The 13977-nt window shown below is 49.3% G+C and overlaps 1 protein-coding gene and 1 non-coding gene across 3 annotated transcripts in view; one reads left to right on the forward strand and one right to left on the reverse strand.

Annotated features, from left to right (window-relative positions):
- Positions 1-1023: 1023 nt before the first annotated feature.
- Positions 1024-13977, reverse strand: part of ELMOD3 (ELMO domain containing 3) — a 33573-nt gene continuing 20619 nt past the window's right edge. For both annotated transcript variants that reach the window (XM_006061088.4, XM_006061087.4), the window contains exons 10-13: positions 13811-13941; positions 2781-2857; positions 2372-2499; positions 1024-1899 (exon numbers count right to left, since the gene is read on the reverse strand). In XM_006061088.4, coding sequence (XP_006061150.4) covers positions 1697-1899; positions 2372-2499; positions 2781-2857; positions 13811-13941 — 539 coding nt within the window. In that variant the 3' untranslated portion in view covers positions 1024-1696. The remainder of the gene's footprint in view (positions 1900-2371; positions 2500-2780; positions 2858-13810; positions 13942-13977) is intronic.
- TRNAG-CCC lies at positions 8288-8360 on the forward strand. The gene has a single exon. It is a non-coding gene; the product is annotated as a tRNA-Gly (tRNA).

The raw sequence follows: 13977 nt of genomic DNA on the forward strand, positions 1-13977 counted from the left end.
ATTTTTGTTATCTATTTTCAGAGGGTTTAGGCATCCCTCCACAACCACAGAATTCTGTCCATCCACAGAATCGCAGCTTAATCCCTGGACAGTTGTTGCTAATGTCTCCAGGTCCTAATCTGTATGGAGAGCATCCACTGGCGGTAACACAGAATAGGCTTCTGCAGGGGCCACTGGGCTCCCTTCCAGCCAGAGGCTCCCTTGGGCTGGTCCCTGCCATGCCATGGGCTGAGCACTAACGGTCCAGGTCTGTTGAGTTGGCCTCCAGGTCTCAGAGCAAGGGAATGGAATCTGCAGGAATCACTAAACTTGACATTCCACAGTTGGCATGGGGTTGGGGGAGGGTTACATTCTAAGCCCACTAGGCCCAGTAATCTCTCTGCTGCCATCTCTGCTGGTCAGGACTGAGGAGGAGGGCACAGGATTAGTTCAGGTCAGGCAAAGATGACACAAAGCAAACAGCAGACCCTTTACCAGCGCTACCCTTGAGGCATCCTGCTGACGGGTTCCTTCCATACTCGGGTGGCCGTCTGTCATCTTCACCTTTGTGATGGGTCCCCCTGCACCCGGTCAGACATGGAGATGCCTGCGGGGCTGGACAGCTATCTTCCATGACTCTACTTGGGGGAGGTCAGAGGATAGGAGAGAAGCCAGGTGGGACTCTCGCCTGGCCCCTGTTCCCTAGCTCCAAAGCCCTTTGCGAGTGAAAAGCGACAAGTAGCTTCCCCAGAAGCAAATGCAGGAAAAACCCTGTGTGGATGCCTCATAACAGTCACCCTTAAGAACAGCCAGGGCCACCTCGACCAATGGCTAGTGTGCAGAGTCTCTGGGTCTGTTAAGTGCAGCTGGATGAGGCTGGATGGACTGTGAATTCGGCAGGAGTGTGGCCAGGGCACAGTGGCCTCTCCTGGGGCCTGTGACCGGTGCCAACAACAACCGGCTAGAGTCCTGGCTCTAACGGGGAACCCTGGGGTAACAGCCACAGGACGGTGCAAAGTGTGTCTGGAAGGAAAACACTTGAGATCCTAAACGTAGAATTATTTTATTCAAAAACTGCTGGTGTGTGAATTTCCTCCTTCCTTCAACCAGGCCAGAAAACCAGCCCTGATGGGACATGTGCAGCCTCCATGGGGGGAGCCCAGCTGCGGGTCTGGTTCCCTATCACAAACAGTGGGAGGAGGAATGGGGAGAGATGAGGGTGGGGTGAGCGCCAGACCAGAAAAGGCAAGCACTCTCTGGCTCACACCGCCCCGTCGGCTGCTGCCGCGACTACCCTCTCCCTTCACATTCTAACTACTTAGTCCCGGTCTGGTCCCTGTCCTGTGGACCCCAGGGCCTGAAAGACCCACTGCCAGGTTTTGGCGCTTCTACTTGGGAGCATCTTTGATGGAGGACTGTGTGGAACATGCATATGCGTTCTCCCACCTGATGATCCATTCACTGTCACTGATATTACCTGGAATCCGACTACGGAAGCTGTTGCCCAACTAGTAATATAGCACAGTTCTCGCCCTGAAAGCAGGGCTCCAGAGAGTGAGTCTAATCCAATGGCCCTTGATGTCTCAAGCAGGTGAGGGCCCTTGGCTCCACCCACCAGCCCCAGGGGCTTCCTACATCCCTTCCGGTGAGGCCCAGCCAGGGTCCGGCCCTCTGAAGGCCCCTCCAAGGCTTCCTGGCTGGTGGCCACTGGGGTTGGTCAGATCAGCAATGTGCCTTCTGACGAGTGTGATGGCAGGTCACACACGCCTGTGAAAGTGAGATCCTTGGAGTGAGGGGCTTGTGGCCCAGAGCACTTCTGTGTCCCCAACAGGGAGGCCTGTCCCTTTGACACTCCAGCCAAGTAGGTCTCCAGGGTTTTGAGCAGCCGTCTGGGGCTCTTCTTGGCTGACATCTCCAAATCTGAAACAGAGAGGATTGGGGAACAGAAGGCTAGGGGAGGGGCTCCGGGATGCACAACCCAGAGGCTCTGGAGAGAAGGGGGAAGGGGTTTTCTAAGATGGAGAGCTCACCAGAGAGGGGAACCAAGACACCAGACTTGGGCACAGGGGCCACATACTCTACCCTGTCCGGACAATCTCAATTTTGAATAGTCAGTCTAACTGAGCCAAAAGTTGGGCCCATCTTTTGATTCAGAAAATATGGTAACCAGAGGTGTTTGGCGAGAAAGGGAAGAGAGCAGCAGGCTCCCAAGGGTAGGGTGATGGAGACTTGGGATGATGGAGACTTGGGGAAGCAGAAACTTGAAAAGGTATGAATGGGAATTGGGGGGAAGAGAAGCCGGCCAAAACCAGTCGATCAACCACCCTGGAGTCCCTGAACTCAGGGACACTAGGAGTGCAGGAGCTAGGCACCCTGAGAAGAGCGAGCGTACCCTTGAGGACAAAGCCTGAGTCTGAGATGGTCTTGTGCTGTGTCCTCCAGACGTGCGCCAGGCGGAGGAAGGTGGCGGCATAGAAGCTATTCACCACGGGGATCACTTTCTGCTGCCGGTTACACTCCCTGCAGGACAAGGATGGGCATGCGCTCAGCAGTGCACAGACACCTGAGGGCGCCTTTACCCTGTCCCCCGGGGAGCCCTTCTCGGGGCAGCCTTCACATCTGAGGTCAGGGTTGAGGAGGAGGGGTGGGTTGGGAGGCTGGTGCAGGGGTAGTCTGTCCAGGTTCCCCGGAGCCAGAAGGTTTAGAAGAGAGCTGGGGGGATAAGATGGTGGGGGGATGAGGTGGTCGGGTGAGGGAACCACGCTCTGACAGCCAGGGCAGTGAGCAGCGTGAGGACTCACCTGGAGAGACACTCCTCTCTTAAGGCCTGGATGGCGATACGCGTGATATTCACAGACATCAAACAGAAGGGGAATTGCTGGAATGGACGGGGTACCAGGTCAGTGGCATTCCAGGCTCTCAGCTTCTGTGCTTCCCGTTGCCCATAATCTAGTCTGGCCCTCAGGAGATGACAACAAGCACAGCCAGAGGCAAACAGCTGGCATTATTAATGCTTACACTTAATCTTCACCGTAATATTCACATTTTACAGATGAGGAAACTGAGGCCTAATGACCTAAAGTAACTTTCCTAAAGCACTGAACCAGGATTCCTACTGAGGTCAGTGCACTCCAAAGCTGGTGCACAAACCTCGTTGCTAGTTCTCAGCCTCTTCAACATCCCACCCCACCAGCTCTCCTTGGCCTTCATCAGACCTGTCCCATGTGCTGCCTGTGGACCGCATCACCCCCTGGGGTTGGATGGACATAGGAGGGGTGAGGTGCAGTTATCTAACCAACTCTGTAGGTTCTTAAAATCTCTTCTCCCTTCTGTAGGCTTCTGGTTATTTGACTGCTCATAAGCTCTTCACCCAAAAGCTGACAGAGGAAGTACAAGTAGGCAGAGAGTCAGCCTTGACTTGGGGTGCACCCCAACTCTTGGTAACACACAGGCTTGAGAACGGGCTGTGCAGGTCACACTCCTGAGACGGGCAGCCGGGGCCCACCAGAGTGCTTCACCAAAAAGGTCCTCGGAATCCTCCGTGGAGTCCACATGAATGCTGTATTTTTAGAGTGGCCACTTCCTATTCTTTTATAAAAGATTAAAAAAAAATTTTTATTTATTTTATTTTTGGCTATGCTGGGTCTTCATTGCTGTGTGGGCTTTTCTCTAGTTAGAGCATGTGGGGGCTACGCTCTAGTTGCACTGCATGGGCTTCTCATTGCAGTGGCTTCTCTTATTGAAGAGCATGGAGCTCTAGGCATGCGGGCTTCAGTAGTTGCAGCACATGCGCTCAGCTGTTGCAGCTCCCGGGCTCTAGAGCACAGGCTTATAGTTGTGGAGCACAGGCTTAGTTGCTGCGCAGCATACGGGATCTTCCTGGACCAGGGATTGAACCTGTATCTCTTGCATTGGCCGGTGGATTCTTTACCACTGAGCCACCAGGGAAGCCCCTTTGCTATTCTTTAACAACAAAAACCAACCAAATGAAAAGGGGCTTTTCCCAGAGGATTTGCAAATATTACATGTTAGTTTCTGCCATAGTTCCCACACAAGGACGTTGGCTGAGAGCAACATGTAGACCAATGTGTCCCTTAGTTTAGAATGAGAACCAAAATCTACATATTCCATCTGCTTCCTCAAAAAAGAAAATCTGTTACATTATGATGTAGAACCATGCAGTCCAGTACAACAGCAAATAGCCACATGAAGCTACTGAAATATCAATTAGTTGAAAATTAAGTAAAATTAAAAATTCAACTCCTTAGTCAAAGTAGCCATATTTCAAGTGCTGAACAGCCACACGTGTTTAGGAGCTGCTACACTGGACAGTGCAGACAGAATGTGTCCTTCACTGCAGAAAGTTCTGGGGGACACGCTGAACTGTAGAGGGTCATCTGGCTCCACAAGGATTTTTCTCAGGGTCTTCCATGACACCTGGATTCCAGACCTTGGCCTGGCCATCTGTGAGCTGTGTGTCCTCAGGAAGGCCATCGAAACTCCATGAGACTCGGCTCTCTCTTCTCTCAAAACCAAAAAGGAAATGAACATTGAGTGCTGGGGCTTCCCTGAAGGCTTAGTGGTAAAGAATCTGCCAGCCAATGCAGGGGACAGGGGTTCCATCCCTGATCTGGGAAGATCCCACATGCTATGTAGCAACTAAGCCTGAGCAGCACAAATACTAAGCCTGCACTCTAGAGCCTGGGAGCTGCAACTACTGAAGCCTGTGTGCCTAGAGCCCATGCTCCACAAGAGTGTGTGTGCTTCGTCACTCAGTGGTGTCCTACTCTGCGACTCCATGCACTATAGCCCACCAGGCTCTTCTGTTTATGGATTCTCCAATCAACAATACTGGAGTGGATTATCATTTCCTTCTCCAGAGGATCTTCCTGACCCAGGGATCGAACCTGGGTCTCTTACATTGCAGGTGGATTCTTCATCATCTGAGCCACCAGGGAAGCCCCACAGCAAGAAGCCAGCACACCGCCACCAGAGAGTAGCCCCTACCTGCAGCAACTAGAGAAAAGCGCTCGTGGCTTTGAAGACCCAGCACAGCCAAAAATAAGCAATAACAACAACAACAACAACAAATACATTGAGTGCTGTGCAGAAAATAGTGAACAACGCAGACCTGTGGCTGCCCTCCTTAGAAAAGCATGCTTCAAAGGCTGGCATCTGGGAACCTGGATTTTAAGAAGGTTCCCACCACTCCCCCAGGCTGACTCACTGTATCTAATCTGTTTGTGCAAACCATATGGTTTATGCTGAACACCTGCTTTCCATCCGATTTTGGAATTCTGGTACATGCTACACAGATGGTGGGCTTCCCAGGTGGTGCTAGTGGTAAAGAACCCACCTGCCAGTACAGGAGACATAAAAGATGCGGGTTTGATCCCTGGGTTGGAAAGATCCCCTGGAGGAGGAAATGGCTACCCACTCCAGTATTCTTGCTTAGAGAATCCCATGGACACAGGAGCCTGGTAGGCTATTGTTCATGGGGTCACAAAGAGTCAGACGTGACTGAAGCAACTTAACACACACACACACACACACACACAGATGGTGCCTGCATGACCAGCCCCCAGAAGAAACCTCAGATACTGAATCACTAGTGAGGATCTGAGAGGTAACAGGCAGGAAGGCCACAGGTCTCCAAATGGAGGAAACAGGCTGCAAGCGTCAGCATTTTTTTCCTCTCTCTTAAGCGGCAGGAGGAAACACACTATAAGTGTCAGATTTTTTTCCCTTCTCTATACAAGATTAAAAGGAGGTTTCTATTAAAATTCTGTGTTGCCATGACGACACCTGGTTCCACCTGAACTTAACTTTTCTCAAACCTTGAGCTAACCGATGCATTTTTTTATGGAAATGTTCTTCTTAAGCTATGTTAATGAACTATGTATTTACCCTAGACTGTCTTTCTTCAGATCAGTTCCACTTAAGACTCAGAACCCATAAGGGTTCAAATAACCAGTATGCCATTGTTCTCCTAATCTATGTTAATGAAACTATATATTTACCTGGAAACCTGCCTTTCTTCAAGATCAACTGAAGATTGATCAAGATCAATTGATCTTCAAGATCAAGATCAATTTCTTCTTCCTGTCAATGGCCCAGGATGACTCACCTTGTGCCAGTGTTATTGCAAAATGCATGTTGTGGGTGAGGGGCCTAGTGCCACTCTAAGTTTTGAGACATTTCCTTTCTCTAATTAACAGCTTGCTGATACGTATATAACATACTGCTAAAGGCTAGCAGAGGGGCGCTCTTTCTGCCCCCTTCTGATGTCTATGTCAGAAACTTTCTCTATGTCTTTTATACTTTAATAAAACTTTACTACACAAAAGCTCTGAGCGATCAAGCCTCGTCACTGGCCCAGGATTGAATTCCTCTCCTTTGGAGGCTAAGAATCCCGGCATCTTTCACGGCTCAGCAACAACCTTTCAGACCCTAGTTGGCAACATTCAACGTGTTGGCCAATTTGATGCTGCTGGAAGTCCGTGCATCCCATGTGCCCACACAGGGAGGGGAAGCTCCTGGAAGCCTGTGTCTGGTGTCCGATGGATTTTGTCCACACACTTCTTCCCTCTGCTCATCTTGCTTTTGCCGCAGTTAATCACAGCTGAGAGAACAACTATAGGCCAAATCCTGAGAGTCCTCTCAGTGAACCGATGAACCTGGCAGTAGACCTGGGGACCCCGACGCAAGGGCCATGCTGGGTGGAGTCAATCTGTCAACCATTACACAAACTCTCTGAGACCGCTTTTATGATCCACAGGCTACATTTTCTACTAGCCCACAACCTGCCTCACAGAGCTGCTCTGAGGAGTCATTTAGATCACACAAGCAAAATGCTAAGGGCAGCACTGGCCTGAGGAGGTGCTAACAAATGTTCGTAACTATCCCTAGCTGAGGTCAGCAGCGGGGCATCTGTACATTCAGGTATTGACTACTTAATTATCACAATACTTGTGTAGTATCATGCCTTCCCTTGATTTCTTTCAGTCTAAAGATAAATATGGCAACGAGAACATGTAGCAACAAAATTAACACAGGATCTGAACTTAGCATTCATTCACTCTTGGGAACATTCTTTTGTTTTTCAAAGTACTTTATTTTATACAGTATCTTTTTTTTTTTTTTTTTCTGGCTGTGTGGCTTGTGGGACCTTAGTTCCCCGACTAGGGTTTGAACACAGCCCCCACCCCACCCCCACAGGGAAAGCACTAGCCCTAACCACTGGACACCAGGGAATTCCCTCGGGAACATTCTTATAAAAACTTACTTACTAAAAAGCCATGAAAAACTGGGATTCAGAGCAAAATGTCTCCTTTCCTTCAGCAGTTCCCTTGGACCTGAAAAGTGTGGCTTTGAGCTAAAACATTACACTGAGGCGGTGTTTTGGGAACTGACTAAAAGAACAGCAGACAGAATCAGAGTCTTCTGAGTCTTCATTTGAAATTTCATTTCTCTTCATGCCTCACCTCTGAACCCTGAAGCAGGAAGACCAAATGCAGATCGGTTGGGTTTTTTTTTTGGCAGCTGCTGCCAACAGAGCACCACCCCCTGGAGATTCCAGTTCAGCAGTTCCGTGGCGGGAGGGGCCTGGGCACCTGCATTCCCTCAGGTGACTGTGAGCTGGGCTGCTGAGATCCCCACTGTAAGGAGCACGCTGCTGGGCGAGCTGTCAGGAGACGGGGGTCCTCACGCCAGCTTCACCACTTCCTAACTGCCCCACTTTGTGTAGACACATTTCACCTCTCTGATTCTCACGTTCCTTCACTGGGAAACGAAGATTTCCAAGGATCATCTCTGCCCAACCTCTTGCAGGCTCATCATGTTGACGGAATAAAATAACAGATGGAAATGGCATGGAAGATGACACCAGTTGCTGACTGTGAGTAACTATTGTGGTGAGCTGCTTCTCTGCCTGCCAGCAATCAGCCCGATGTACCCTGCATCTCGCCATCTGAACTGCAGCACTCCCCTCCTCAGGACAGCATGGATCACACGCTTCCACGGAGCCCCAGGGTCCCCCAGCATTTGTAGTGTCTGGCCAATTCCTCTTTAGCAGGATGTATCACAGGTACCTGAAGCCTCAGCTCTCTCCTTAGGGAACTATGCTATGCTCAGTTGCTTCAGTCATGTCCAACTCTTTGTGACTCTATGGACTGTAGCCTGCCAGGCTCCTCTGTCCATGGGATTCTACAGGCAAGAATACTGGAGTGGGCTGCCATCTGCCCCTCCAGGGGAATCTTCCTGACCTAGGGATCAAACCCACATCTCTTAAGTCTCCTGTTTTGGGATTTCCCTGGTGGCCCAGTGGTTAAGACTCTGCACTCCCAATGCAGGGGACCCAAGTTTGATTCTTGGTCAGGGAACTAGATCCCACATGCCTCAACTAAGAGTTTGCATGCCACAACTAAGACCTCATGCAGCCAATTAAAGAACACATAAATATTTTTTTTAAAAGTCTCCTGTATTGGCAGGCAGGTTCTTTACTACTAGCGCCACCTTGTGGCTAACTGTATTTGGCCTTAGGGTCAGTTCTTCCAAAATTGACTGTCAAGCCCTTAAACTAATGCACTTTCTTTCTCCCAAAAAATTTACCAGCTGTAGTTTCAGCCTCTGAATTAGGTCTCTGGTTTTCTTTACTCTTGGCAGTCAAAGGTCTATCAAAAGTCAGTTCAAAGTTAGGACTGGCTGCTGGCAAGGCTGTGTCCCTGAGCTGTTACTGTGGCTGCCTGTGTGCCTCCTGGAAAACTGTTATTTTCAAGATTCATAAGGGCTTGAAGTGAAGTTTTAAGACACTGAAGGACTTAAGAGTTCAAAGACCTATAAACATCATTTAGGCCAAATCTCTTATTTCATAAAAGAGCAAACTGATACCCAGAGGGAGTAAGTGCATTTGTGCTAAGTCGTTCAGTCGTGTCCGACTCTGTGCGACCTTATGGACTGTAGCCTGCTAGGCTCCTCTGTCCGTGGGATTCTCCGGGCAAGAACTGAAGTGGGGTGCCATGCCCTTCTCTAGGGGATCTTCCAGACCAAGTGATTGAACCCGAGTCTCTTACATCTCCTACATTGGCAGGTGGGTTCTTTACCACTAGCGCCACCCAGGAAGCCCATAGGTGACTTGCCTCAAATCACAGCTAAGTAATCATACCACAGGTGGAACTAGGATCTAGATTCCTGACACCTACACCTGCCCTCTTATTATCTTAAGCTGCTGTTCCTTTTATTGTCTGGCATGTATATTGTGGAGTAAATGTAAATTCACTATAAATTGCACAAAGGCCAGCGGGCGAAGGGATGACGAACAGGTTAGTCAAAGTGGTCAGGCTGGTCTGTACCTAGATGGAGTACCCAGGGCTTCCTCTCTCGTCCTGCTCTTCCCTCAGCCTGGCATGTTCTTCCCTTGAATATCCAGGGACCTGCCCCCCTCACCTCAGTCAAGCCTGTCCTTGAAAACAAACGAGGGGTGCTGAACTGGCAATAACCCTCTACCCTGACCTCCCTGTTTCTGCAGGAAGGTCTTACAAGAGAGCCTTAATACCCCACCAGAAGGGAGGCACTGAGCTCCGAGATGATTTCTAGGAAGTACTCATGAACTGTGGGACCTTGGGCAAGCCGTTTTCCCTCTCTGGGTCTCTCTCCACTGCCTCTACAACAAGAGGCTAGTCCATTATTGCTAAGCTACCCCTCAACCTTCGGGACACCTTTTCTAATTATTTTTCATTTTTGGCTGCACTGGTCGCTGGGCACAAGGTTTCCCTAGATGTGGAGAGCAGGGACTACTCTCTAGTTGCGGCGCACAGGCCTCTCACTGTGGTGGCTTCTCTCGTTGTGGAGCACGGGCTCGAGAGCGCAGGCTTTAGTAGTTGCAGTGCACGTGCTTAGCTGCTCTGTGGCTTATGGGATCTTCCCAGACCAGGAACTGAACCCATGTCCCCTGCACTGGCAGGCAGATTCTTAACCATTGGACCACCAAGGAAGTTCTGGAACTCGTATGATGAAGTAGCATCGCTGCAGGAGATTGCACTGTTTCATAAGCTAACTGATCTGGTTCTTAAACTTGACCCAGACATTACCTCCCTGCATCGTGAAGACCACAGAACACACCCACATTCTCAACTTGTGGGTCCTGATCGATCTCAGAACCAGATCCTCATGAAGTACCCTCTTGCCTCCTCCAGTGTCTCCTGGAAGAGACGGGCGAATGTGAAGTCATCAGATGTAATGAGTGTTTTTTCCTCAAAAGATAACAGAGATATTCAGTGAACATCAGAAATGAGAAAACTTCCCACGTGATAGGAAATGTGTGATTATTTGTTTTTGCAGTCCAGGTGGCGCTAGATGTAAAGAACCCACCTGCCCATGCAGGAGACATAAGAGATAAGGGTTTGATCCCTGGGTCAGGAAGATCCCCTGCAGGAGGAAATGGCAAACCACCCTAGTATTCTTGCCTAGAGAATCCCATGGACAGAGGAGCCTGGCAGGCTACAGTACATGAGGCCGTAAAGAGTCAGACACAACTGAGTGACTAAACACACACAACGAGTTTTAGATTCAAATGGATCTACTTTACTTTACAATGGCTGTATATATAGGTGCATGGTGTTGTGTGTGTCTGTGCATGCTTGTGCAAGTACAGATACAGTTTTGAAAACACAGTTATGTATTACATATGTATATATTATCCAAAAGATGTATATAAAAATGTATTTTTACTCATGGAAATCAAAAATTACTATGATAACTAACACTCCTTGAGTGACTAATGTACTTAGCACTTTACACAGGGTTGGAATTATTTTATACAGGGTTGGAATTATTTTCTCATGTTACAAAGGAAGAAGCTGAGGTTCTGAGAATTAAGTAATAATGACCAACAACATGGTTACTGGAGCAGTCTGCAGCACAGGCCGGCCTGCCCAGGCCCTAAGACACAGTGATCTGATGAAAATGCTGCAAGTCTCACCTTTGGTTACTCATTCTCAGGCCCTCTCTATCAAGTAGCATTACACCCCACTTCCTGTTCTCTGTGAAGTGCACTGGCAGCTGGGCGGGTCCACTTACCCCTGGTGACCATTCCTATCAGAGTCGAGGGAATCAGTGACATACATATCTCCTAAGCTCTGGCCGCTGAGAGGGCCTAGAAGCAGGGAGATGGTAATGGCAGTGGGAACACCAGCATTCAGATCTTGGTTTTCAGATCCCATTCTCCAACGAAAGAACAAAAGCTCCGTGGAGAAGTGTTTGGTTTCAGGGCTGGGAATCACACAGAGAAAATAAAACATGAGCCAGGGTGTCTTCTCGGATCTAGAAAGTGCTCAAAAAAGGACAGGGCATGTTCAAAGGGCACAAGTACCAACCTGAAAGAGCTCTTAAAGTGGGCATGGCTGGAGCAACAAAATACATAATATATAATGATAGTACTAGATTATAACCTATAGAAAAAATAAATATCTGATATAAAAAGTACCTGAATAAATAAATAGCACAGATGCCTCTTTCTTATAGAAGAATTCCAACTAACAAACGTAAGGGGAATGAGGGGAAACAGAAAATCACCATTAGAACCAAGTCTGAGGAAAAACAGGATATTTATATAGTTTCAAGCTATCATCCTCCAAGACAGTGATTAATTATGGTGGCTCAAATGGTAAAGAATCCGCCTGCAATGCAGAAGACCCAGGTTCAATCCCTGGGTTGGGAAGATCCCTTGGAGAAGGGATCTTCTACCCACTCTAGTACTCTTGCCTGGAGAATCCCATGCACAGAGGAGCCTGGTGGGCTGTGGTCCATGGAGTTGCAAAGAGTCGGACACAGCTGAGCGACTAACACGTTCACGTTCAAAGTATATTCCCCCACAAGTGATTATTTACAAAGGGAAAAATAGTGACTTTGCAGAGGAGAGGCCTGGCTGCTACCAGCCTAACCACGTGCTCCGGGTTAACCTCACCAGTAGTAAGACACACTGACACGGGTGCTCCCGACGTGAGGGCTGTCACTTCCTAGGGTTCCTGCCCCAAATGCATAACCTCAATCTAAAATTCATATGGCAAATGGAACCCCCGCCCCACACTTGCTCTTTTCCATTTCAGTTGGTTGCCACTCTGGTTTTGCAGCTGCTCAAGCTAAAAAGCACCATTGACTCCTCTCTTTTTCTTACACCTGCATCCAATCCATTCAAAAATATGCTGGGTGTATTCTCTACAGCCTATACACTCAAGATTCTATACCCAGGATCTGATCACTTCCTACCTCCTCTTAAAAATACTCTGGACCAAACCACCATCACCTCTAGCTTGATTGTGAAAGTCCTCATGGGAGACCACTCTCAACCCACTGGCTGGAAGGATGCATTAAAGAATGTAAGTTGGACCGTCACTCCAGCCTGTTCAAAACCCTCATTTGACTCAGAGTAAAAGCGAACGTCCTCATCACAGTCTATCAGGTCCGACACCATCGGTCCCTGTTACCCCATCACCTCCTTCCCACTGCCCTCCCTGCTCCTTCTGGCCTCCTGCCATTCCCTCCCATGCCAGACACACTCCTTCCTGGAACCTCTGCTCTCGATGCTTCCTTTGCATGGAATGTTCTTCCTCTAAATACCAGCTTGGCTAACATCCATCCCCCCAACTTCAAGGCGTGGTTTAAGTCTCACCCTCTCATGAGAGCTACTCTAATACCCCATGGAAACTGTAATCCCAGGACTTCCTGGTGATCCAGTAGTTAAGAATCTGCCTCCAATGAAGGGGATGGAAGTGGGTTTGATCCCTGGCTGGGGAACTAAGGTCCCATATGCCGCAAGGCAACAAAGCCCAAGTGCTGCAACTAGAGAGCCTGTAAGCTACAACCACTGAGGCTGTGCTGCAACTAGAGAAAGCCCCCATGCTGCAATGAGGACTCAGTGCAGCCAAAAACCCCAAACAAAAACTGCTGTAATCCACCCATGTTCTCCCAACCAGAGAAAGCCCCCATGCTGCAATGAGGACTCAGTGCACCCAAAAACCCCAAACGAAAACCACCGTAATCCGCCCATGTTCTCCCAACCTTGCCTACTTAGCACTTAACATACCCTATTATTTATTTATGTATTAGACTTACTGTCTTGTTCTCCCCGCTAGATGGATCTCACTGATGCATCCCAAGCACCAAGAACAATTACTAGCACAGGGAATGCTGAATAAATATCTGTTTAGTCAATGAATGAATTCCAGGCCCCATGAATCTGGGATAGACGAATGGCAGGAAACAGGTCAAGTTTGCTGTCTAAAATCGAGGGACTACCACCTTTACTACAGGGGAAAACCCTGAAGAGAGGTCTGGACAGAACCTGAGGGTTACAGGAGCCACTTCTGAGCTTTCGTAAGCCGAATGTTTGTCACCCGGCCTTGGGAGGCAAAACCTCTCCTCTGGGCACGTGAAGGCTGAATGCGCCCTCCCCCGGGGCCAGGAGAACACGCCCGAGTCGGGAGGGCAGTACGCTGAAACACTGACACCAGGGTTGTGTCCAGTGCTTGTGTACATTACCGCATTGAACTTTCCCAACCACATGGCTGAAGTTCCCGTGATCTCCTCTCTGGATGCAGAAACCAGGGCCCTGAGCAGCTGAGGTGCTGGCTTGAGACACACACTAATGAGGGGCGGAGCTCGGGCTCCAGCCAGGTCAGGGGAATGCGGGTGCCCATGCCTGCTCGCCTCAGCTGTCCTGAAGGCCTTCAGCAACTGGAGATCTACCTGAGAAGCTGTCCCCCTACTCAGGACAGCCCTGTGCCCAGGTCCTAGCCCCGCAGCCTTCTCTGCTGGCTTCTCACCAAAGCCCCACCTGGATATGATGACGAGACAGGCGGAGAATCTCCCGGGCCATTAGCAAAGTCTTTGAGTCCATCACCAGGTACAGGAGATGCAGGAGGGCAAGGAAGCCTGCTCCTCTGAGGTCTGTGGCTGGATTTGTTCCTAAGACAAAAACCAAGAGAAAACTGAGGGAGTTTA

Source organism: Bubalus bubalis, chromosome 12 (assembly GCF_019923935.1).
Source record: "Bubalus bubalis isolate 160015118507 breed Murrah chromosome 12, NDDB_SH_1, whole genome shotgun sequence".
Taxonomy (NCBI): Eukaryota; Metazoa; Chordata; class Mammalia; order Artiodactyla; family Bovidae; genus Bubalus; species Bubalus bubalis.